Here is a 26,630-nt window from a genome sequence, read left to right on the forward strand (position 1 = left end):
GGTGGTGAACTTGAAAATTTAGTTCATAAATATGTGGTGCCAGAAAGTAAACAAGTGCCCAAAAAATGATGGGGACATGTCAAAAGGACGTAAGAACCAACTCAAGGGTCTCCCAATGGCCAAATCTAGGACAACGGAACAAAATAAATAATAGTAACACAGAACCTAAAATATCCATGAGTTCGTGCTGGTATAAATAATGGAATAAATAAATGGGGAGAAGGGAAAGCTCTTCTTTATAGAATTCCAGTTAATAAGTAAGAAGGAACGATGAAGGGGCCCCTGGGTGGCTCAGTTGGCTGAGCATCCTATTTCAGATCAGGTCATGATCTTGCAGTTTGTGAGTTCAAGCTCCACATTGGGGTTCTCTATTGTCAGTGCGGAGCCCACTTCGGACCCTCTGTTCCCCCCTCTCTGTCCCTCTCCCGCTTGTACTCTCTGAAAAATAAACATTAAAAAAAAAAAAGGAATGATGGAAATAAAACATCATTTGGGGGCGCCTGGGTGGGTCAGTTGGTTGAGCATCTGACTCTTGATTTTGGCTCAGGTCATGATTCCAGGCTGGCCTGTGTCAGGCTCCATGCTGAACATGGAGCCTGCTTGAGATATTCTCTCTCTCTGCCCCTTTCCCCTGCTTGCATGCACTCACTAAAATAAAAATAATAAAAGCATTATTTGGTAAATACCACAGTAATAATTCTTTCAGGCAAGAATCAATGGATGCTAGAACGGGTGACAGTAAAATGAATAATGAGATATACACCTATTTTTTTTTTTTTTTTTTTTTTTTTTTAAGCTCAGGGCACTTGGGTGGCTTGGTCGGTTGAGTGTCCGACTTTGGCTCAGGTCATGATCTCGTGGTCCTTGAGTTCGAGCCCCGTGTTGGGTTTTGTGCTGCTAGCTTGGAGCCTGCTTTGGATTCTGTGTCTCCATCTCTGCCCCTGCCCTGCTCGCTCACTCTCTCTCTCAAAAATAAATGTTAAAAATAATTTTTTTAATCTCTGCACCCATCGTGGGACTTGAATGCACGACCCTGAGATCAAGAGTCACACGCTCCACCAACTGAGCCAGCCAGGTGCCTCTAAATAATAGTCTTAACGTGTCTAATTACAAAAGAAAAAATAAACAACTGTTTAGGGGAAAAAACTGGCAGATGCCACCTTAAACAAACCTAATGTCACCAGAAATGAGACATTGACATCCATGCGCCTCCTGACAGGGACAGGCGGAGATGGACCCACCACTTCTGTGGTATTCTTTCTGAAAACATATAACCTGAATTTCATCATGAGCAAATATCAAACTCAAGCTGAGGGACATTCTATAAAATAACTGTCCATTACACTTCAAAAACAAACTGTTCCAGATTAACGGAGCCTATGCAAACAGGAGAGCTAAATGCATTGTGTGCTCCTGAATTGGATTCTGAGCCAATAGAAGGCTCTTAGTAGGACAGTTGGTGTAATTTAACCAAACCACTGTTACCATTGTTTGCAACCAAGAAACTGGCGAGGACACATCATAGGTACAACCATAGGCCCAAGCAGAGTTCCTGGGATTTAGCACTGTTATTTTAGAAAGCATTCACAACCCTTAGAACATGATAGTGTACTGAATGCTCATTCCCACAAACTTGGAGTATTACCATCCCCATGATGTAGATTTAAAACTAATTCAGAGATTGAGGGATTTGCCCAAGATCGTTCAGCAATTAAATGGTGACATGGCAAACTGAATTCATCTGTAGGACCCTTGATGCATTTTAATCACAGTACTTCTTACTAACGGCCTTCTCCAACAACTCTGTTGTTCCAAGAAACCATTGCATAGTCATTCCGTCACAAAAAGGCTAGAAACTTTGCCTGAGCCTAAGGTTAGAAGGCCTGCTCACTGACCCCAGTTCCTATGTCCTTTGCACATTGTTGGTTTGATCATCCATTAAAAAGTAAGTTCATGGCTTCTCCATTATTTGGTATCAATGAAAATGTATTCAGATTACCATTACTTCCAAACAGCATAGCGAAAGAAAATAAAAATCAGTTCTATATCATTCCTAATAGAATTAGGCCTTAAGCAGTACCTAACACATGTAGAATCTCAGATATTTTATAAACCTGGAATATTCTAATTACATAAAAGGTGATTGGGTTTTTTTTTTCCATCTGTCAGTAGATAGTCTGTCACGAGTCTAGCTTTCCTGCCTCTCACACAAATCTCGACACTGTGATTTATGTTCCTGAACAAATTAGACTTAATTTAAGAGCAAATCATCAGCAACAGGTATAATAATCTTGGCAGAACATTTATTTTAATTAATTGCTTTCTGCCTAACAGACAGAAGGGTGCTGATGCCATCTACCCTATAAGGATTAGTGCGGTCATGTAATTTTTTTTCTCCCCTAGAACTTAGTCTCATCAGTTTTAAATTACAAAGGCATTGGTTTACCTCATTATAAAATCGTAATCTTCTATGGCAATGTTTATATAAGAAACTTGTGAAAGAAACGTGGATTTTAACTACTCTGTAGCATTATACATTCCTGGCTCCCCAAACACAGGCCCTGTTGAGTTCTGTGGAGGTCAGTGTTCTGGGGCTAAGCAGCTGAAAACACCTTCACCCCCATAAACTTGCCAGGGAGTAACAGTGGAGAATACACATGTGATTTTAGAACAGTGTCGTTTCTTTTCTTGGTGAAGTTATCAGCTTGACTGTTTATGGTTAAATGAGAGGCAAGAAGAAAACCTTCCTCTATGGACATTTAACGCTGTAACTGTTAAAGGCGTCTTGCATTAGGTGGTAGAAAACACACTAACTAGACTCCATCTTTTCCAACCTGCCAACTTCAGTGTTACTTAGAAATGATTTGATGATCTTTCCGAAGAAGAGGCACAGAAACGTTTCACACTAAATCCAAGTAGGGTTCCCAGGGGCAGGGCAGCATAACTCTCCGACTCAAGTAATCTTGCTACATAATCATGAAATTCGAAATTCTATTAAGTCTTTTAAGAAATAAAATTATAACCTTTAAGACTTTATCTTAGTCCTTCCTATTTTGACCGATTACTTATTCGTCTTTTAAATACCATAGGGAAATTTAAGCTTTTCCTACCTCTAGTATGAATTCACCACATATTCTGTATAAATTCAGTAACAAGAATGGTAATTCAGATGTCTTCCTTGTCTTGATACCGAATCTCAGAGGCAGCGAGAATAAACAAATGTAAAAAAAACAAAACAAAAAAAAAAACAAAAACCACGAAACCGTTTGTATAACAAAACTGCCAATTCTGATTAAATAAAACCCTGTTTAGTTAGGTTTTTACAATACAAAATAGATTTAGTATTGAAATGACACAAATTTGGAATCATTATTAACTTTATTTGTCACTCTTTATAGACATTGGTCCACTTCTGCATGAAAAGTAGGGAGCATCTCCTTCCACTTAATATTCCAGAGAATGACGTTGTACCACAAACCATTAATAGTAACTTACACAGGGGGAAAAGTTACTAAAAGATTTTATATTCAAGCCCCAAGATGTCCCCCAAATATTGGTTTTTGTGGGTATAATTATAGGTATCTATAACTGCACAAAGCTAGTTTCTTTTTAGATCAGTGTAGTATTTTTTAACACCCACACCATGACCTGCATCACCCAACTTTCAGGAGAGGTTAAAAAACAGCTATCCTCTGTCCATCAGATGCAGCGCCCAATCTAAGTAACTGTGTAAGAAGCACTCTTATAGTTTAGGGCTACTTGAAGTTAAAAAGTTTCTATCTTGTTGCAGAGATATTTACATCAAATTAAGACATTTACACATAGTTCATAGGATGTAACAACTGAAATATTTTCACCTATCCTGTGTAAGGAAGTTATTAAACACTCATAAGTTTCTCTAATTCAGTGCATTTTCCCAACATAAATAACACAAGCTATTCTAAATGTTTTACATTTATTTCAGTGCACATTTCCAAATGTTAAATGGAATGAAATTATATTAAATGGTTATATCATATTTGAGCATATTATGGAATCTAATCACACAAATCAGTTCACATCAATATTATAATTCACTTTAAAAGAACATCACAGGCACACAGAACAAAAATTTTTTTTCTTTTTTATAAATTTAAAGTATACCATCTACTTTCAACTACACTAAAAGATTTAACAAAACAGCCAATTTCCAAACCCCTTTTCTAAGTCTGGCATAAGGAAAGTTCAATCCATTCGAATCTTCTGGTTTGTCATCCTATAAATAATGCTGTCATATCCAGGATCCATGTTCCAGATATTGTAAGAGGTGACAATCACAGCCAAGGCCAAGGCGATCATTATCCAAAGTACCATGTTGAAAACCACTGAATACTCAAGGTTATACTTATATGCAAGATTATAGGGGCTTGGTGGGTTCCTCTACAATGAAGAAAAGAAAGATATCAAAAGGGAAGAATTTTAAGATAGGAAATTATCCCAGTTTGGTAGCTATGATTCATTTATCTGACGATCACTTATTTCTAGGTGGAATCAAGACATGCTTATACTAGGAGGAACCAAGAAGGGGAGCTTTCCCAGAAAAGGTAAGCACACGGTCAGTGGAAGTATAAACCAGTCCAACTGCTTGAGAAAATGGGGCAACACCAGTAACGTTGAAAGTGTGAATATCCCATGATCTGGCCAGTCCACACCCTAAGAACCACTGCTGTGTGTACCAAGAGACACGCACAAGGACATCCGTTAACAGCACGGAAAATGCGGCACATCCACACGACGGAACCCACAGCAGGGAAGACTGAACTACAGCCTGTGTGACCCTTGGAAACAAGAATGAGCAGCAAACGATACAGAAAAATACAGATAGTGTGATTCCATTTATGTAAAATTCAAATACAGGCAAAACCAAACAACACTGCTTAAGGATAAATCCATTAAGTGGTCAAACCGTAAAGAAACAAGGGCATGATTAACATATCAGGGCAGCAATTACCTGTAGATGGGGAGGGTAGAGAGAGAAGACGAGGTTCCTAGGAACAAATATTCCCTTCCGCTTTATACAGTATTAAAATGTTTTTCCTTAACTAGTACCACACACATCACATGTTTGTGCGCATGTTCATCCAGCTGGGGCTTGGTGGAGGTGGACTCTATTCCAGGCCCGTGCAAAGGCACCGTTTGGGAAACAGTTCATTCTGACTAGAGAACAAAAGGAGGGAAACCGCAGATGTGGCTCGAGGGAAAGTATGGAGAATCTGGCCCGGAGCCTATGGGCAACGAAGAGGCACGGACCCGTTTCAAGCAGGAAGTGAGTGACAGGACCAGGTTTGTCTTGAGAGAGAAGAGATTGTAGCCCCACAGCCCCAGCACCTGGCGTGCGATTGTAGCCCCACAGCCCCAGCACCTGGCGTGCTGTAAGCACGCAAACGTTTCCTTAAACACTTCAAACTAAGAAAGAAAGCTAGTGATTTCCGTTGGGAGAGAGAGGGTGGGTACACACACATGGGGGGAGCCTAGAGAAGAGGCAAACGTTAAGGGGTTTCACCCTCGAAGACCTTTCTTTTTTCGGGGTAAATGGGTTCCCTATCCCTGTGTACATCTCCCTGCATCTTCATATATTCACAGAGGTCATCACGCACAGTCATCACCACAATCGAATTGTAGAACGTTCCCATGACCGTAAAAAGAGCCTCAAGCTCAAGGCCTCATTTCCAGTGAGGTTGGCAAGACTGTCAGCACAGAGTTGAGGGGCAGACGCTGGACACAGACCACGGGTCTGGGCAGAATGGTATTTATTCCCGGGAATGTTTGGTACCAGTCTCCCATCTCCAAGTGGTTTCGTCTATTAGTATTAACAGATAGGAAACTTTAAAAATTCAGATTACATATGTAAAATGTTAATTCACAACCTTGTAGGTAAAGAAAATCCAACAACCACCACCTGGTTCTTGCTCCTCACCACGTGCATAATTTCAGAAACTACTTCCTAATAAACCCACTTTATCCATTATAAATTCAGCCTAACACCTCAGAGCCAATTCACCTCTACAAAACTGGTTTGTCAAACTCCCTAAACAAGGGTACCTTCTTCAAACTGGCACACTTGTCTTTGGAACTGCTTCACATAAAACTAGCGGGCCTGACGTGGACATTGTTGAAAGAATCTAGTATTTAAAGTCTCTGGTTACATTCAAATCTTCCTTTAAAAACAGTGTCCTGTGGGCTGCCTGGGTGGCTCGGGTCATGATCTCACAGTTTGTGAGTTTGAGCCCCACATCGGGCTCTGCAGTGTGGAGCCTGCTTGGGATTCTCTCTCTCCCTCTCTCTCTAAAAATAAACAAACTTAAAGTTCTTTTTTCTTGACTCCTTTATTTCTTTAAATTGTTTTGTAGCCTATACCCATATTCTTCTGAGGTTTTTGGTGGTCTAACGGACGCTTTGGTAGCTACCTTGCACTCACGGTGGACTGGCTCCCCCTGCTTTACGGTGTTCTGCGTTCACATCTGGGGATGCCCCCTCCACTGTGGCTCGTGGGGAGGGAATGTCCTACTGGAGGTTTTACACAGACTCCTGCTGGGCACCGCGGGTCTTTACCAGCCTGGGACCAGGGTTTGTATTAATTTCTTGGCCCGGGGCTTTCTGGAACTTGCAGGTAATAGAAATTTGAGCCGCACACCAACAGGAAGGTGGTCCTGTGGTTAAGAATTCCCTAAGAGACATTTCCATCCCCAACATATACCCCGACTACATAGGGCCCAAGCTGCCCTTCTGTCTCCTGCTGGTGGGCAGATGACGGTTTTCTGGTCTACCCTCTCCCTAAGGGCAGAGCCCTGACAGAGTCTCACAGTTTTATATGGAGGGGTCGGTTTCAAACCCCACCCTTTCAGGGAGCCAAGGGCCTTGTTTCCGGTCTCCTGGTAGCCCAACTGGAAATGTGCCTAGGGTAGCCTGCTTACTAGTTTCCAAGTACCTCTTCTTTATTTGCTCCTTAAGAATTTCCCTGTCTTGAGAGCTAAGCTGTGCACTCAAAAAGCTGTTTATGTTTTATGAGTATTTCTAAGTGCTCTGCAGTGGAAAAATTGTTGGATTGTCTAGCTTGCCATGCTGTCTTAAATCAGGTCCTCCAACTCCAATTACAGAATGAAACCACCTCAAACCAGGCACCTCTAGCTTACCTTGAACAGGCATTACCTCTGACCATCTTTAAGTGCCACACCGCACTCAGTAAAACTGAGCACGGTGGTGGCTGCAAATGGGTCCAAAAGGGAGTGTCTACAAAAGACGGGGTAGCTAACTGCTCCACGCTATGAAGCCAACCGTTAATAACGTTGGCCACACGACGTTTGGGAGTATCCGCGATGCTACTCTCGTATAGGTGCATGTATAACATGTAAAGCACATGTTTTGCTATGGCTGGCACTCTTGCCCAGGACCCTCTAAACGCTTAAAACAAGATCCAGGCCAAAAACTTGTGGTACATTATCAGGAGTATACAGAGCAGATCGTAGCAAATGAGGGACTATGCCACACAGATGGCATACCTCCTGGAAAAGCAGACTCCACGTGCTGAATCCTACCACTCCTTGCGACAGCAATATTTGAATTCTCTTACCGGCTTTGACACATTTATCCCGAACTCAAATTCTTGCTTTATCTGATTACAACCCCCAAATCCTGGCAAAACACATATGTCTATGTGAATAAGCAACCTGTGTTTTCATTTAAATCGTTTTTCAGATTTCCTGACTGTTCTTCCACGTCTCCCACAGGTGATCTAGGACTTTGTGGGTTTTCTTAACTTTATAGTTTTAAAACAGGACCTAAAAATGTACTCACCTCTTGTTTTGCCTCAAGAATAGTCCTTGTCTTCCTCACAAGAGATGTGTCAAATGATCTGACAGTCACTAACTCTACCACAGCATTCCCACCGTAAAGGTTATACATGTCATCTGCAAACTGAAGAGGTACTGCCATCACTATGAATCACAAACATGTATTTATTAAAATAATTTTAAAGCCCTGTGCACCTACAAGAACACCTGCCTATTGGCTAATGAAATACACTATGTCTTAAAGGTTTGATTATGTTAAAATATTCAGAAAAGTTCACCTTCAACATATATTCAAATGTTCAAAATGAAATTAAGAAGAGACAAGTTGTTGGCATGTAAATTGGGGGAAGGGAAGTGGGAAAGGGAAATGAAAATCTTCCTAAGTGGTCTCTGGTTCATCACAAACACCTAGAAAGTTTAACTCACCGAAGACTTGCAGGGGAGCGACTCCAAGGGCAGAGAAAAACTAGCATTTATTACACATGTACCACACATCTACTCAGTGTCTGGGATTGTGCTAAGTGTTCTCCTTCGATGATTTCCATAGGGCTAATGGGGACAGAGTTTCAGTTAGGGAAGAAGAAAGTTCTGGCAATGGACAGTGGTAACAGTTGCACAAAAATGTAAATGTACTTAATGCTACAGAAATGGACACTTAAAAATGGTCAAAATGGCAAGTCTTGTGTGTATTTCACCACAATAAAAAAAGAAAAAAGTACTGTGCTGGAATTAGTGATCTGCCAACATTAGAGAGAGACCTCCTGGCACACACCTCTGACCCACTCTACCCTGGGACATGAAAATGAGAGGTCCTCCAAGAAGGGGAAACTTCAATCAATGGTACTTCACTAAATGGATTTTTCCATTGAGAGGCTAAAAGTGAAATGGTTACATTCTAACTGCTCAGTAACTTACCTTTTGCAGAGCATCGACAAGAATCTTCGAAGCATCTCTGAATTGTTCAGAGTCTTCCCCATAATGTTTCCCAATTTCATCCAGACCTGCCAGCTCCAGCGAATATAAATCAGGAGAATGATCCTTGGCTAGATGCTTATGTCGAGACAACTTAGGAGAACAAACAAAAGGAAGTGGATAAAGTAATGTCAGACACAGCCACTTGAAGTTTTATACCTAACTAGACTAGGCTGAACAGAACCATACCAGTGTGCCACAACATACAAATAGTCTACTAAAATGGTGGCAGACAGAATCAGTTGAAATGGGAGTTTCCGAGAAACTCAACACAAATCTCATTTTTAAGAGCAGTTTTAAGACTCCTTGAACATTTAATAAAAGCCCTTTAAAAAACTCCTTAGTTAAAAAACCTCAGATAGGAGGGAATGTCTGGCTAGCTCAGTCAGTAAAGCATGCAGTGCTTGATCGCAGGGTTGGGAGTTGGAGCCCCACGTCAGGCCTATGCAGAGCTAACTCGAAATAAAAAAAACCTTAGATATGAGCCGGTGTATGAAAGAACAGATAGTTGGACCAGTTCGATCCCAAGAGAGCATGAGCCATCAGTGCTCAGAGGGCAGATACCTCCCAGATGCCCTCCTAGACCACCTGGGCTGACCCCTAGCAATACATCTCTAGACTCCCCAAACCAACCTGCTGAAAACTTTGGGCAATAAATTCAGAAGACAGTATACAGGTAAGTTTTCTTATTTCAGTAACAGGAGGATCTTTTCGAAATTATTCACACAGGGGAGCCTGGGTGGCTCAGTTAAGCATCCAGCTCTTGATTTTGGTTCAGGTCGTGATTTTACAATTCGTTGAGTCTGAGCCCCTCATCGGGCTCTGCGCTAGCAGTGCAGAGCCTGCTTGGGATTCTCTCTCTTTGCCCCTCCCCTGCTCGTTCACTCTCTCAAAATAAATAAATTTCAAAAGTATTTAAAAAAAAATCACACACACACACAATATACTGCAGGGATATTTATTTCCTTCCTTGTGACAGCATTATTAGTCCAAACTGTTATTTCTATTTTGTTTTTTAAATTTTATTTTAGATAAAGCACGTGCATGCACGAGCAAGAGAGCGGGGAGAGATTCCTAAGCAAGCTCCACGCTCAGTGCAGAGCCCAACCCCATGATCGTGAGATCATGACCCGAGCCAAAATCAAGAGTCAGATGCTCAACAACGGAGTCATCCAGGCACCCCTGTTATTTCTATTTGGACCCAAAGATAAAGATAGAGGAATCGGGTCTTAATGTCTCTCAAGAAATCAACAGCCAAGTCAGGACTACAGTGAGGGTGGCCTTACTCCCAGGCCTGTGTCCTTAGAAGATATACTCCCTGTCTCTCCCAAAAGCAAAAATGCAAAATAATTTCACTGTAACAAGAGAGGAGTTCAAAATTCCCAACACCACTGATTTCTCAATTTTAGTGCTATCATAACTCTAGGGCATACTTAATCAAACTTCAGTTGGTTTCACTATCATTCAAGGATTCTCAGGAAATGTCTTTTGGAACCAAAATAAATGAAACTGAAATACGAGAGTAGCCTACTTACCAAACTTGAAATATCGTGTAGCACTTGCAATTCAGAAAGAAAGAGCAGATCAACCTGCAGAGAACCAAAGGAAATAAGCATTATTTTAAATCTGCACCAGAGATCTGCGTTTTGCCATTTATCACGTAAGGAACAAGATACTACAAATGTTAAGCACAGTAAGTGACTTCATGCAACAAATGTCCTCCATTTGGCAGGTTCACTTCAATTGAAAATGCACATAAAAACATTATTTCCTAACAAAAAGGTGATGGTCGTTCCCAGCACGGGGACTACCACTCAACAGCTGTGTTTCTGATAAAGGCACGATAAAGCATCCAAAGTCTCAAGGGGCCTTCCCTCAGGGCATCACAGAACTCTGACACACTGCAGTGAGATCCCGCCAGCGGTCCCGCCAGCGGCCCCGCCTGCTCCCCTTCCTTGAACATGTTCCGCAGCAGAGCAGAAAAGATGGTGGCCCTGCTCAGCCACGGGAGGTGAAGAGGGGAGGCTGCCAGAGGTGGCATGCCGCGTGCGGAGGCTGATGGGAGTGAAGAGTGAGTGCCTCCCTCCACCGTATTGCTGAGAATCAGGAAGAGGAGGCACCACATCAGAAATGGCAGCGAGTAACGAGTATCGGCCTCTACGTAACCAGATCAACACAGCTCCACCCATCGGGTGGTTTGTGTGACTTCTGGCCGTCTGCATTCACTGGTGGCAGCCCTCGCACGAGAACGCGATACTCATTTGCTCAACTCACAAAAAAGAGTCTGTCTAGTCAGGAGATTCATTTAAAAATTACACTAAAGGAAAAAAAGAATCTACTCCAGCAGTCAATTTGTAAAACTTGTCATTTCCTAAAATTGCAAGTTTGCTCTCATGTCAGAGAGCATAAGGAATGGGAAATTAGTAATGATATTTATTCATTCAGTGACAGCACCACTTACTTCATTGTTCCTACTCAGAGAATTGAGGGGAAGTGAATTGAGAACAGAGTTTTCTTGAAACAGGCGATTGCGGAGCTGTCGTAATGTTACTGAGAGGTCTTCAAAAACCGAGTTCGCCTTCCCCACCATATACACTCTCTGCAAGAAGAATCCAAACTTTTTTTTACAGTCGGCAGATTAATTCTAATATACAAAGTAAATACAAAATACAATATAGGCTATATATACTATATATATATACAGAGCATATGCAATCTTTCATAAAAGTAGGTTTTTAAAAATTTATTTAGAAAGCGTGTGTATGGGAGGGGCAGAGAGAGGGAGAATCTCAAGCAGGCTCTATACTGTCAGCATGGAACCCAACACGGGGCTCGATCCCATGAATTGTGAGATCGTGACTTGAACCAAAATGGACGCTAAACCGACTGGGCCACCCAGGCACCTCCATAAAAGTAGTTTTAAATGTTCATTAAATAAGGAAGCTTATTAAAATAATTTTTTTAAACATTTATTTATTTTTGAGAGAAAGAGAGAGAGAGAGAGAGACAAGGTACGAGCAGGGGAGGGGCAGAGAGAGGGAGACACAGAATCCGAAGTAAGGCTCCAGGCTCTAAGCTGTCAGCACAGAGCCCGATGCAGGGCCTGAACTCACGGCACTGTGAGATCACGATCTGAGCCAAAGTTGGAGGCTTAACCGGCTGAGCTATCCGGACGCCCCAAGGAAGCTTAGTTTTTAAAGCATCTTCAGTAAAAACTGTATCACTTACCTCCTCACTGGGAGCCAACTGCAAAACTACCGGAGTTTCTTCAGAAAATAAGGAGTGAATGGAATTTGCAACGCTGTCAAGACTAAAAGGAACTGCCTGAAATTTAAGAGTAAGACCTCAATTATCATTGGAACCCAAGGGGTAAGAAAAATCATTCAGCAACAAAAGAGCCTTAAAAGAAAACAAACAAAAACCCCATCATTTCCTATGTAAATTCAAAAGACCCCCATCATTTCGAAACATAAACAGCCTTTTGAGGGTGCAGACAAAACAGCCCTTAGTGGGCCAGGAGTACGTATCTCCCAATAAGCCTTAATGGGAAATAACTTGCCAACATGAAGGACACAACACTCTTGCACAAACCATCATTTTCTGGTCATAGGTCATGTATTTTAAGCAGGAAGTAATTTGGCTTCAATATGGATTAAGTGTGTCACAATGAATGTATATTCTACTAAAAGGTATTAACTTGTATGTAAGAGGAGGTCAGAAGAATTTAATTGAAAGAGAACTAGACTTCATTTTCCATTTCAAAATTTTTAAAATGCTCAATTTAGGGTTTATCTCCAGATAGAATGAAGACTCAGACAAGGCATAAAGTATGTCATAAGAATTTTGAAGCCTCTATCTTGGGACCACATCAAATTAAAAGAACCAATTGTAGCAAAATCTACTTTTTTCTTGAAATTGTTTTTACTAAAAGTATAACATACATATAATAGGGCACAAATCTTGGGGTAACAGCTCGAGGAATATTTACAAATGGATATGCTCATAAAGCCCAGGCAGATCAAGAGAGAACACTATCAGAGCCCTAGAAGGCTCCCCATCCACTCTCTCCACGCCCAAGGGTAACCAAAATTGACTTCCATCCGCATAAATTTTTTAACCCCACGTTATTTTTTTTTTTAATTTTTTTTTTAACATTTATTTATTTTTGAGACAGAGAGAGACACAGCATGAACGGGGGAGGGGCAGAGAGAGAGGGAGACACAGAATCAGAAGCAGGCTCCAGGCTCTGAGCCATCAGCCCAGAGCCCGACGCGGGGCTCGAACTCGCGGACCGCGAGATCGTGACCTGAGCTGAAGTTGGACGCTTAACCGACTAAGCCACCCAGGCGCCCCAACCCCACGTTATTTTTAAAAATAAGTTACAGTAACATTTCCCCTCAAAAAATTATGCTATCCTCAGTATTACTATAGTAAAACAGCACTATAAGAGCATTTTTGTTTTTAATGGAGATTTCTTACAGTGATTGTTTTCCGGTAATTCCCTTTGCTAACATGGTATACAGGCAGAAAGAAATATGATTAATAAATCTTAGATGAAATCCCAGCATCAAAATGAAATCGATCAATTTCATGACACTGTGAAATAAAACCAACTTTTTCTCACTCCAGCTGTGTATTAATTCTTCGCAAAATTCTCTTAAAATAAGTTCTGGAGACACTGAAGAAGGAGGAAGAGTCACACTTGCAAATGCACACTGTCATGGTGCCCGAGGCGGCCCCGAATGCTCTCCTCTTGCAGTCACACAGTTCACCTCAGGCTCTGGAGGGAACACAGGAGCCGTGACACACTCTCCAGCCTCATTCCCCCTTGTCAAATGGCACTTGTGTCAGGAAAGTGCAAGATTAAAGGTAACATATCCTTAGCAATCAAATTGGAGAAGCTAGAGTCAGATAAGAGCCAAACTGTAAAGGGAAAATCACACAGACCACTAAGCTCAGAAAGGAAAAGGCTCAGCTGCTTAAAATCTGGCTCGTTTTCTTCCACTGTATTAGAAGGATGTGTGTGTTTGTCCCGGAGAAAATGAAATTCCTGTATCTTTAGACTTGACATTCTAATGAGAACAGCTGGCTAATCAAATAGAAGCTTCATTAAGGGGAATTCTAAGACATTCTGCTTTTGTAGGTTTTGTCCTCTGAGCCTTGGATTTCATTCACCACCTACTGCCAGGAAAAGTATTAGGAGCAGTCAGTCAGGGTCAAGCAATAACATGAGCTCTTTTTACAGCTTCTACTCATGTAAAATGAGGCTGGTCGGTTAAAAATGTTGAGTTTCGGATTGTATGTGATTTAAATTCTTAGTAGCATTTTGGATATTTAATAATTTTTTTTAAGTTTATTTATTTAGGGGCACCTGGGTGGCTCACTTGGTTAAGTGTTCGACTTCAGCTCAGGTCATGATCTCACTACTTGTGAGTTCAAGCCCGTGTTGGGCTCTGTGCTGACAGCTCGGAGCCTGGAGCCTGATTTGGATTCTGTGTCTCCCTCCCTCCCTCACACTCTTTCTCTCAAAAATAAATAAACATTAAAAAAAAATGTCTTACCATTTATTTACTTTGAGATAGACAGAGAGAGAGAGGTATGAATGGGGGGATGGGGGAGAGGGAGAGGGCAAGTAAGAATCCCAAGCAGGCTCCATGCTGTCAGCACAGAGCCCAATGCGGGCTTGATTCCCACAAGAAGATCATGACCTGAGCTGAAATAAAAAGTTGGATGCTCAACCAACTGAGCCACCCAGGCACCCCTATATATTTATTTTAAAAGGATCTTCCACAATGATTTTCACAGAAATTGCATACTTAATAATCTTACTATGATTAAAACATTTTTAAAATCTGCCTCTTTTTTAATGTTTATTTTTGAGAGAGAGAGACAGAGACAGGGCATGAATGGGGAGGGGTCAGAGAGAGCAGGCCCCAGGCTCCCAGCTGTCAGCACAGAGCCCGATGCAGGGCTCAAACTCACGAACCATGAGATCATGACCTGAGCTGAAGTCGGACGCTTAACAGACTGAGCCACCCTGGCACCCCTAAACTTTGTATATGGTTTTCTATACATCTCTTGAAAAAAAATTTAAGTCAACAGGAAAAGTTAGTTGGAATAGATGTACTCCCAAATAATTCATGAGTTGAAGAGAGAATCACAGTGGGAGTTTTGAAATTATTTGGAACTAAATACCAGTGAATGTACCATATATTAAAAAATAGTGGGGTGCAGCTAAAGTGATAAGGAAAATTTATAGCCTTAAATGCTACATGTTAGTTTAAACGATTGGAAATCAATGAGCTAAAGAAACCAGAAGAATCTCAGAACAAACGGAAGAAAGGGAACAATAAAAATCAAAAGGCAGATTTAGGGGCACCTGGGTGGCTCAGTCGGTTAAGCATCCAACTCTTGATCTCCACTCAGATCTTGATCTCAGGGCTGTGAGTTTGAGCCTCGCATTGGGCTCCACACTAGGCATGGAGCCTATTAAAAAAAGGCAGGGGTGCCTGGGTGGCTCAGTCAGTTAAGAGTCCAACTTCAGTTCGGGTCATTATCTTGTGGTTTGTGAGTTCAAGCCTGATTCGGGCTCTGTGCTAAAAGCTCAGAGCCTGGATCCTGCTTCAGATTCTGTGTCTCCCTCTCTCGGCCCCTCCTCTGCTCATGCTCTGTCTCTCTCTCTCTGTCTCTCTCTCTCTCTCTCTCAAACATAAAATAAAATAAAAAAAAAGAAAGAAAGAAAATGAGGATTTACCTCTCCCACGTCACCAACCACACAGCCCCATACATGCACTCCATTTCTCTATCTTCACCCTCCCAACAGTCATAACTTTCACTGGATCCATATCATTTCATTATTATGATGATTACACAATATTCTCAGCCTAGCCTTATACTAGACAATTACTGCTTTTCGGTTTTGCTCTTCTAGTCCCTAATGGCAATAGGAAATCTGCTATCTTTCTACTCTCATTCCTTTGTAATGACAATGTCTTTTCTGTGACAGCTTATATCATTTTCAGTGTGCTTTAAACCTGAGGAGTCATCTATTTTGTTTTTACCACTTCCAAATACATTTTCATTTATTTATTATTTCTTACTGAACCGTAGTCGACACGCCATACTCGTTTGCAGGTGTACAGTGATTTGACATTTATATGCATTAGGAAACGATCACTATGGCAAGTCTAGTTACCATCTGTCACCAAAGTTATTACAATATTATTGACTGTATTCCCTCTGCTTTACCTCACATCCTCATGACTTGTTTCATAACTGTAAGTTTGTACCTCTTCATCCCCTTTACCTATTTCCTTCATCCCCCCTACCCTTCCAAATACATTTTTTTTAAGTATTTTGAGAGAGAGAGCGAGTGAGCGCATGAGTGGGGGAGGGGTAGAGAGGGCGAGAGAGAGAATCCCCAGCAGGCTCTACACTGCCAGCGTGGAGCCTGATGTGGGGCTTAAACTCACGAACCATGAGATCATGACCTGAGCCGAAACCGAGAGCTGGACGCTTAACTGACTGAGCCACCCAGATGCCCTCCAAATACATTTTTAAGGTATCATTTTGTGGTTTTCAGATTTAAGTGCACTGTGGTCAGAGAGAGTGGTTTGATACTAATTATTACTTGTTGAGATTTGCCTCGTGGTCTAGTACATGGCCTTTTGTAATCACGTCACGTGTGCTTTGGAAATACTAGACCACAGAAAGTCTGCAAAATTCCTCCCAAACCATCATACAGACCAGTCTTGCAATGCCATGAAATTAGAAACTGAAAAATCAAAAATTACTTGAAAAGAACCCACACGTTAAACACTTCTAAATAACTCATGGGTTAAAGAAATCACAATATAAATTATGAAATATTTAGAAGTGAATTATCAATGAATGCATCACCTATCAAAAGCATCATCTAACTGTGTCATAGTTTGTATCCCTTCCTTTAACTCCATCACAATTTTAACGTATGTATTTTCAAATGTCTTTGAGATTGGTCAGTTATCTGTAGCTCTAGGGATTAATTTGGTTTGTGGCACCTGCTGACTCTCTCATGACATTTTTTTTTCTTGCAAGGGCTTTGTAAATTCAACTCATTTTCAATTTTTTTTTTTTTTTTTTTTAACCAAACCAGCCCCGGGCTGTGGAAGTTCCATATGCGGTGGGTCATGGGAATTTGGAGCACAGCACTCTGCACAGCACAAGCCTGTAGTTCTGATTTCTCTTGGGAGACTCTTTGGGTCCCACCGCCGAGAGCGGTAAGCCAGCCCCTCTATGGCAGCCCTGGGGCAGTTGGGGCTTTAGCAGTCCTCCTTCTGAGGACGAGACAGCACTCTACAGCCCCTGGCTTTCTGCAAGGAACATAACTCCAGCTTCAGCTCTTGCTCACCGCTGTGGCGTTTGAGTTTCCCATTCCTATCTGCCAGCTGGGTGTATTTCTTCCTTGTCTGAAAATTCAGTTACGCACATAAAAGCATTTTGGTGACTTCTACGTGCCAGCAGTGGAAGGAGGGTCTCTCACGACAGCTCAGCCAGCCATACTGCCTGAAGAGCCAGTGAAGGAAAGAGTGAAGCAGCAAAATAGCCTCCAGTCTCCTTCTTACACAAAAATCAGGTAAAATTCGGAAGGGAAAGTGACAAGATAATGCTCGAGAAAATGTAGACAAGAGAAGTGTGCTTAGAACACAATTCATAACGACAGCTGACAAGATTAAAAATGCATGCCTTTAATTTTTTATAATAAATACTCACATTCTCCAGAGGGTATGAAATGACACTGCCTGGGGGTAGAGCGAGTTTGTCTACTCCCTTCACCAACACCATAACAGTAGCCCGAGGACGATGGAACAGGTTACCCACCGCAAGTCCTGGCCAAGAAAGGTCCTAAACATTGGAAAGCATGAAACGGTGCTTAATTATTAAGTCCAGAAACCACTGCCTCAGTAACATCTACTGAGCAGAGCCAAGGGGTTCTGGGATGACACTGGCAATGAAAATTCACAGGGAGAGCAAAGGTTTCGTTTAAGGTTTTGTTCGTAATCTAATGGAGGATACAGATTTCAAGCTCCTTCGTGCTCGTACACTTCTATGGATCTGAGAGGACAAAGTCAGTCATCTCACACCTTTTGTGGAAGAAAACAGACAAGTAAACAAAATGCAGGCACTTTTCAAATTCCAGATTACAAACTATTCCTTCTTCATATAAACATGGACGTTTTCTTCCCCCACATCATCACTTGCCCTTATCTACAGCATGGCTTCTCTTTCACAGGGATGCAGCAAAACTATCATCAAAAGTCTTCTCTATAGACTAAGCTCTTCATAAAAAAATTCCTGCTGGAAGTAACCCATATTAATTTACTAATAATTATTTCTAAGGGTTATTTTGACAGCCATTGTAGTCGATTTTAAGTTTGTAAAGAATTAGGTACAAAGTTCATCCTTATACGTAAACAACCAGTCCCGGCCACACAGGGAGCTCAGGGGCTCCACCCACAGGCCCAGTAGAGAGTAGCTCCCAAGCGTGGCTTCTGGTTTCAAGGGCACTCAGCACCTAGGAGGAAAGTTCCTTTGAGTAACTGATGGTATCTAGAGGCCACATCAAAAGCACCAAATTTATGAAGTGGGAAGAGATAATGACAGCAAGACAGAGCAAACTGCATCTCCTATCTTCTAGCCCTTAACTTCAGATCTCTCACACTGACAGGATCTAGGCCCCCTCCACTACATCATGTAAGCAGCCAGTTACTCAACAGGTTATGGCTTCACTGTGGGAAACCAAGGTCCTAGGCTATCCCACAGCTACTGACCGCACTATCTTCTTAAACTCAGGCAAGATGCACATGCATTTTATCATTCATAATAAACTGCAGTAGGCTGAACGTTTGTGTCCCCACCCCCCCACCCCGCCTGACACACACACACAAATTCAGGTTGAAAGCTATTCCCCAATGTGGTAGTATTAGGGACAGACCTCAGGGACCTGATTAGGTCATGAGGACGCAGCCCTCAGGGTGGGATTAGTGCCTTATAGCCCTCCCCCCGCCAATCTGAGGACATGAAAAGAAGCCAGGGGTCTGCAAACTCGAAGAGGGCCCTCACAAAGAATCCCACCGGGCTGGCACCCTGATCTTAGACTTCTAGCCCTCAGAACTGTGAGAAATAAATGTTTGTTGTTTCTATACGCCACCCAGTCTATGGCATTTTATAATAGCCCGAACTAAGATAAAAAAATATATCGTGTACTGAAAAATAGGTACAACTATACATCCTATGAATTGGACAGAGGCATTCTCTCATATACAAAGAACATCACTACTCTGAAAAATTACATAGTTAATGACTTATGATGATTGGGTTTCATAAGCAAGCTTATAGCACATCTCTAAATCTCCCCAACTACAAATGAGCTTTTTTACTTCTCTAATCTGTACCCAATATACCTATGTTTGCTTGTTGCTTTCTTGGGCTATTAGCAGAAATCAGCAAAAATACTTTCAGAATTAGCTCCCAATATCTTTTTTTTAAATACACATACTTCTTTAACAGAGAAGCCCATGGACAATGCAGCCACGTCTGGGATTCGCTCTCCTGGTATAGGCCAATTTCCGTCTCGGAAAACAACAGACCCTGGTGATCTTAATATACTAAACTCATTCCCCAAAACACCTGGAAGAAAACAGATTAATAAATGAGTGATCAACATCATAAATCTTTTGCACCCACGTTGAAAATTATTAAATATAGAACGTTTCCCCATTCTTGACTTAGCATACTATATATTATTAGACAAAATACTGAATCAAAAACATCAAATTATTTTTCAAAGTACTGCTCTCAGAACCTAAGTCGATACATTCTGCTCTAACAGAGGCACAGTTATGAAACAGGATTCTCCTAATGATCTACATGTCTTCCTACAGGTGGCCCTTAAACAGGGGGGCATGTGGTACTTCAGCAAGAATTAGAAATCAATGGGATTTCTCCAGCATTTAAAAATGCAAACAAAACCCTGGCACAGACTAAAAAGGAAGAAACTTGAAATCCCTATATTATGTCTGCCCTCAACCCTGTCTTCAAAATGCAAACTCATAAAATTCCTAGTCTTCCACTCTGAAACTTTAGCAAGTTCGCCTATCCTAGGATGAAGATCTTTCTTTACATCCCATAAGCAAATAAGGACTGTCAGACACCGGGCAGAGGCAGTCAGAATATGAACACGTCATATGAACCAGACAGAATATGAACACGTCAGACTTCAGAAGCAAAGTAGTCTAAGAAATAGTATTTCCAATGGGTGTATCAAGAGGCTGAGAAAAGGTATTTTGTAATAATAAAGCCCACTAGTCTAGCTAGGGAGCCTGGGATTAACAGGCGAAGGATGAGAATAAAGGGACTATTTGATAAGCCCTCCGGGGGCTGAGGATGAGGTCTTTGGCCTCTTCAGCCATTTTGTGTTAACCCATGATGTCTAGCTTACACAAGAACATGTAACTAATGGAAACTTTCAGATTCCTATGAAAAGATTAGCTCCAAGTCCAAAACAAATCTTAGCCATGCTTACCTCGTATGAGAAAATTAGACTTTAATAAAGCATCACTGTTATTCTCTTGACCTCAGGAAAGTATCACTTATGGGGTATGGGAATAAAGTTGGAAGCAACAATAAATGTTTTGGTGTTGCAGTACTGACAGTAAATAAAAGGCCTCAGGATGGTGCTGATACAACATGAAGAGTTATGAGTTTCAATTCAGCGCAGCCGCCAGAGCAGGAATTTCCAAAATGTTCTAGCCGAAGGCAGGCAAAAAAAATTAGCAGAATGGGATGGCTGTCTGTAACTGATGGACACCTTGGTTCACTCAAGTAGTGGTTACTGCAAACACTAAGGAAAATGGGGCAGCAAGAGACCTATACTTTCCAAGTTCCATACACATATTTGGGTCTGGAGACAGTCCTGTTCTACAATATGACCCTAATCACTCAACCCTGGCAAAGAAAGCTATACGGAATGACTTTGCCCCTCAACATTGTTGTTGTTGTTGTTTTTTAATGTTTACTTATTTTTGAGAGAGAGCGAGAACCAGGGTGGGGGGAGGTGGGGGCAGAGAGAGAGGGAGACAGAGGATCCAAAGCAGGCTCTGTACTGACAGCAGAGAGCCCGATGCAGGGCTCGAACTCACGAACCATGAGATCACAACCTGCAGTCGGACAGACGCTTAACCGACTGAGCCACCCAGGCGCCCCTGCCCCCAACACTGTAGGCAGATCCCCCACTTCTGTGCCTGTACAACAGTCCTTCAGGAGTCTTGAGCTTTAGAAAACCTTACGCTGTGGCTCCCAGACTGAGAAATTCTACCAGAATATAACCAGGGAGGGAGGACACCACCTCAACTTACAAACCCTACATTTGCCAGCAGTCATCTCCACTGTGCCAACATTCCAGTCCCCTGAAAAGTCCTTCCTTGTACTGAACTGAAATGAGCCTCCCAGCTTCTTGCAACTTACTTTATCACCCCGACTCAGTCTTAACAGATAACCTCACCTCCAGTTTCAAGAGAAAACTGAGGAATCCCTCCCACTGCCTGCTTCCTCTCCCTACCACAAATTTATCTGCACCAGCTCCTAGCCTTATCTCCTCTCCCTCCAGATGTTGGCAGGGACGTCCCTCCAAGAGTCTGACATTATCCTGGCATTCAGCCTTCTTAGGGACTTTCATCTGCTCACCTATTAGTCATTCAATGTTTATTATGCCACTATTCTGGGAAGACAACCGATCAGGAGTCAGGCGGCTATGTGGTTGTAAGCATAAAAAGCTGGCCCTGCTGAATATAAGCTCCACGAGGGCAGGGATTTCACTTTGTCTTGTTCACACAATATCCCCAAGAGCGGGAGAACAGTGCCGGACACATTGGTGCTCAAGAAATAGTTGCTGAGTTAATGAATAAAAGCCACACCTTGCACTACCAACTTCCCCTTTTCAACTGGCTCTTTCATTTCAGCATAAAAATACACTTAGAGCGCTCCCATTCTAAAATTACAACCACAAAAAACCCTCCTTTGGGCCTACCAGCCTCTGCTTCCCTTCAGAGGAAGAATCCTAGAAGAGTAATTAACCACCATTTGCTTCTCTACTTCATCTCACATTACTACCTAAACTCCCCCATGCCACTGAAACCACTCACCAAATCCAAAAGACAATTCTCAGCCCTTAATTCATTTAACTTCTCAAAGCACCTGATACTGAGCAACTTCCTCCTTAAAAATCTTCCTGCCTTGACCCTCATGAAGCCCGGGCTACTGTTTGTTTTTTTCCCCAGTCCTTCTGGGACCTGGTTTCTTTCTCTTCCATCCTTTAAAACAGTGATGTCCCAACTTTTTAGATTTCAACTGTTTCAGTAGAAAATCTGAAAGTAGCCCCAATATACACATAAAGTACACACGTGTAGGACAGACTATACATTGATAATATATTACAAAGCACACAAAAATAGAAATGTTTTAAAATGTTTATTTGAGAGAGAGAAAGAGCAGGAGCAGGGGAGGGGCAGGGAGGGAGAAAGAGAGAATCCCAAGCAGGCTCCACACTGTCAGGTCACAGCCTGACACAAATCTCAATCTCACAAACTGTGAGATCATGTCCTGAGCCGAAATCAAGAGTTGGACACTTCATCGACTGAGCCACCCAGGTACCCCCAAAACAGAAAATTTTTTAAGAGGATGAGGTAACTGTGTAATATTCTTCCCAATTCAACCATGAGAAAACATCAAACTCAAATGGAGGGACATTCTATGAAATATTGGACCGTTAGTATTAAAAAAAACAACAACGGGGACTCTAGGTGGCTCAGTTGGTTAAGTGTCCAACTCCATTTCAGCTCACCTCATGATTTCCGGGTATCCTGAGTTCAAGCCCCCACTGGACTCTGACAGTAGAGAGTCTGCTTGGGATTCTTTCTCTCTCTTCCCCCTCCCCAGCTCATGCTGTCTCTGTCTCTCTCAAAATAAATAGATATACTTAAAAAAAAAAAAAAAAAAACACAAAACACAGGAGATTAAAATGGACGTTCTAGTACCCTCCTCTGGCATCCCAAGAGACCCCTCTTTTGAGATCTGAGGGCTCCATTCTTGACCCTCACCGCTTTCCTATTCTATATCCCTGTCCCTGGCTGAGCCCAGCTACTCCTCAGGCTGCAAACACTACAACACCGATGGCTCCCAGATTCTTCCCTTGAGCCTGAGACCCACAGACCCAACAGTCAGCTGAGCAGTTCCTTCTAAGTCCCACGGGCCCTTCAAACTCAACAGGTTCCAAACTGAACTGACCGTCTTTTCACAGGCTCCTTCAGTATTCTCTATCTCAAAGGATGACACCACCTTTCATGCAGCTGCTCAAACAGGTCTTTAAATCCTTCCTCAGCACCACAGCCAATCAACTGCCAAATTCTGTGGATTTTTTTCTTCTTATCTCATATATCCCTTCCCCTCCAGGTCCTTACCGGGTTTGCTAGAACTGGCCGCCTTATGACCTGTAACACCATTCTCTGAGCCAGCCTTTCTAGAACCTTTTCAAAATAAGGGTGTGCTCATTCACCCACCAGTTTAATCACCTTCACTTGCTGCCCAGAGCTTTGGAGACAACCCAAAACATAACACCCAAGGAACTTCACCAAACTTACTTCTTCTGGGATGTCCCCAACTTAACTCTTATACATTCAAGCCCCACCAAACTACTGGTTCTTTTGCACTCACATCTCTGTGCTTACACATGCCTTTCTGTCTAAACTGCCTTTTGCCCCCACCCCAACCTTTCACATATTTGCCCCCTCTCCCCCCAGGGAAATTTCCCTCAGCTTCCCCATTCTGGGAGAGAATGGTTAAGTATCCTTCCCTCTAGAACTCCCACCATACTATGCTGTGATCAATGAACGGTGGATGGAGGAATCAGTAAGAGAAAAAATAAATAGGGGCCCCTGAGTGGCTCAGTTAAGCGTCTGACTCTTGGTTTCGGCTCAGTTCGTGAGTTCAAGCCCCGCACCGGGCTCCACTCTCAAAGTGCAGAGCCTGCTTGGTATTCTCGCTTTCCCCCTCTCTTTGCCCTTCTCCCAACTGAGCTCTCTCCCCTCCTCAAAATAAGTAAATAAACTTTCAGAAAAAAATAATACATAGGTCCTACTTTTGACCTCTGGGGCATCACTGACCACATCACACCCCTCTTCTACAGGACACTCCTTCAAATTCCACGTGTTTGCCCTTGGCCTTTCCTCTCCAGGCTAAACACCTGAATTTTTTCAAACACCCCTCAAGACATGGTATTGATAACCCTAGTTCCCTTCCTCTAGTCTCTCTCCAGTTTAGTTAACACCATTTTAAAGGACTTCTATTTTTTCTCAAATAGAGAAGCCCAATCTCTTAAAGATGTTTTCCACTAAATCACATTTAGTCATTGTGGAAAATAGTAATTTAACCTCACATGACAAGACCAAGCAATGCAGAGCTGACAAGATCTGATTCTTAGTCTGTATGAACTAGACTATTCTAGTTAGGAAAGCATGTTCAAACCATGTACAGAAGCAATTACTTTGCCTCAGACCAAAAACAAACAAAAAACACCTAAACTTCACTGAATCAAAATAGTATCAGTCACAACATTAAAAGATGGAATTTCGGGGTGCCTGGATGGCTCAGACGGTTGAGCGCCGACTTTGGCTCAGGTCATGATCTCACCGCTGGTGGGTCTGAGCCCCGCGTCAGGCTGACAGCTCGGAGCCTGGAGCCCGCTTCGGATTCTGTGTCTCCCTCTCTCTCTGCCCCTCTCCAACTCATGCTCTTCTTCTCTCAAAAATAAACAAAAACAAAAACAAACAAACAAACAAAAAAGACGGAATTTCAACAGATACTCAGTTAAATCCCAGTATCAAAGGGAAGATTCTGAAATTTCAAAATCTGTGGGTGCCTGGGTGGCTCAGTCGGTCGGGCAGCCGACTTCAGCTCAGGTCATGATCTCGCACTTCCCGAGTTCGAGCCCCACGTCCGGCTCTGTGCTGACTGATCAGAGCCTGGAGCCTGCTTCGGTTTCTGTGTCTCACTCTCTCTCTGTCCCTCCCGTGCTTGCCCTCTCTCAAAAGTAAATTAAAACATTAAAAAAAATTTTTTAAAGAAGAAATTTCAAAAACTGAATTAAAAATATCCCTCAAAGTAACTTACTAGGAGTGCCTGGCTGGCTCAGTCAATTAAGTGTCTGACTCGATTTCAGTTCAGGTCATGATCTCATGGTTCGTGAGATTGAGCCCTGTGTTGGGCTCAGCACAGAGCTTGCTTGGGCTTCTCTCTCTCCCTCTCTCTGCCTCTCTCCCGCTCGTGCACACACGTGCACTCTTTCTCTCTCAAAAGAAATAAACAACCCTTAAGAAAAAAGTAACAGATAGATCAGGATGAATTTTCCAGAGCCAGGAGCAGAAACGAAAGGAACAAGACAACCCTAAAACTTGGGGGTATGAAAATAAGTATAGCTATCATCAACACACCACCCTGAGCACACCTCCAGGGATGGCCAAGACCTACAGATTTCAAGAACATCAGTGGTCTATACCCTCATGCAGAATTAAACCACCGTTCCAAAAGTGGGTCGGGTCACCCCAGCACCTCACAAAGATTTTTAACCTACAGGTTTTAGGCACACTGGGGAACAGAGCCCCGTTTCTCTAAGTTGTTCTCAACTTGGCCTCTTGTTCGCCACTGTCTGAGCCCCCAGGCCCCATCATTCCCACGCAGTAGCAGCATTTCCATTACCTGTACCACAACACACATAATGGAAAAGACCCACACTTTGAAGCCAGCTGTCGTGGGTTCAGTTCCAGCTTTGCTGCCTACTACTTGCATGGTGTTGGGTAATTTATTTAGGCTTGACCACCCTGTAAAGCGAGGACGATGTCCTCTTTAAGAACTGCTATAAAATTAAATGAATTCCATGATACACAGAAAGACGCCAAACATTAGCTGACTTGCTGAATACAAGAGAACCTCGGTTCTACCCTGAAAGCTACCATTTACCTGACATGTGACCCTAAGAACGTGACTCACATCTTAGTTTCCAAATCCTTAAAATGGAGAACCCTGACAAACTATTGAGAGGTACTCTGAATTTGCCTTTAGAAAGAATCCTATAGAAACAATTACTCCACCTCCAACTTTTGTATCCTGAAACACGTTAAGGGAAGAGAGGGGATTTCATCAATTACTGATGACAACCGCTAGAAAGGAAGACGGCAGAAAAATGCCAAGAAACGCAGCATCTGATGGCAGCTAAGAAGTCTGCCTTCCCTTTCTCGCAGAGGGCTGCGGCTCCACAGTTAATTGGGAAATGCATCCCCGTGCTTCCGGAGCCGGAAAAGACCCGCGGCAGGACCGGCGGACGCGCCTTCCTGGAAGAGGCGGCGGGCGGAGGCCGGCTCAGGTGCCCCCCACACGGCCCGGCCCGGCCCCGCCCCGGCGGCCCTCCAGACTGCGCCGCCACAGGTCGGTCCGAAGAGAAGGTCGAGGGGGAGGCGGCTGGGGCGAGGCCGCCTCCGGTTGCCCGCACTGCGGCACCCACCCCGCTGCCGCCCACCTGAGGCCGCCCCCGACCCCCGAGGCTCACGGACACCCCGAGCGCGCCCCGGTCCTCACCCGCCGCCAACAAGGACAGGAGCACCACGAGCACAGCCATGGTTCCGCAGCGGCCGCAGCAGTGCAGGGCGGCACGGACCCGGCCGGCTGAACGCGAGCGACCACCGCAGCGGGAGGGGGTGACGCTCTCTGGCTCGTCCCGACTGCCTGAGACCGCCCCGTCGT

General features: G+C 43.0%; 1 protein-coding gene across 1 annotated transcript; it reads right to left on the reverse strand.

The window, feature by feature from the left end:
• Window positions 1-3,359: 3,359 nt before the first annotated feature.
• ATP6AP2 (ATPase H+ transporting accessory protein 2) lies at window positions 3,360-26,630 on the reverse strand. The gene is made up of 9 exons (XM_081793457.1): window positions 26,466-26,630; window positions 19,339-19,469; window positions 17,553-17,684; window positions 12,030-12,125; window positions 11,263-11,400; window positions 10,337-10,390; window positions 8,745-8,894; window positions 7,834-7,953; window positions 3,360-4,419 (listed from the first exon to the last, which is right to left on the reverse strand). Exons 1-9 carry the CDS (start codon window positions 26,503-26,505, stop codon window positions 4,225-4,227), a joined length of 1,056 nt encoding a protein of 351 aa, XP_081649583.1. The 5' UTR covers window positions 26,506-26,630; the 3' UTR covers window positions 3,360-4,224.

This window comes from Panthera onca, chromosome X (assembly GCF_046562875.1).
Source record: "Panthera onca isolate mPanOnc1 chromosome X, mPanOnc1 haplotype 2, whole genome shotgun sequence".
NCBI classification, from domain to species: Eukaryota; Metazoa; Chordata; class Mammalia; order Carnivora; family Felidae; genus Panthera; species Panthera onca.

Excerpts from the sequence above, each read along its gene's own strand:
- ATP6AP2 (XM_081793457.1), bottom strand. The coding sequence starts at position 26,505 with ATGGCTGTGCTCGTGGTGCTCCTGTCCTTGTTGGCGGCGG. Across the intron at positions 8,895-10,336 it reads TACACGATATTTCAAGTTTG|TTGTCTCGACATAAGCATCT; the intron begins GTAAGTAGGCTA and ends TGTTCTCCTAAG. Across the intron at positions 4,420-7,833 it reads TTCTTGAGGCAAAACAAGAG|AGGAACCCACCAAGCCCCTA; the intron begins GTGAGTACATTT and ends TCTTCATTGTAG.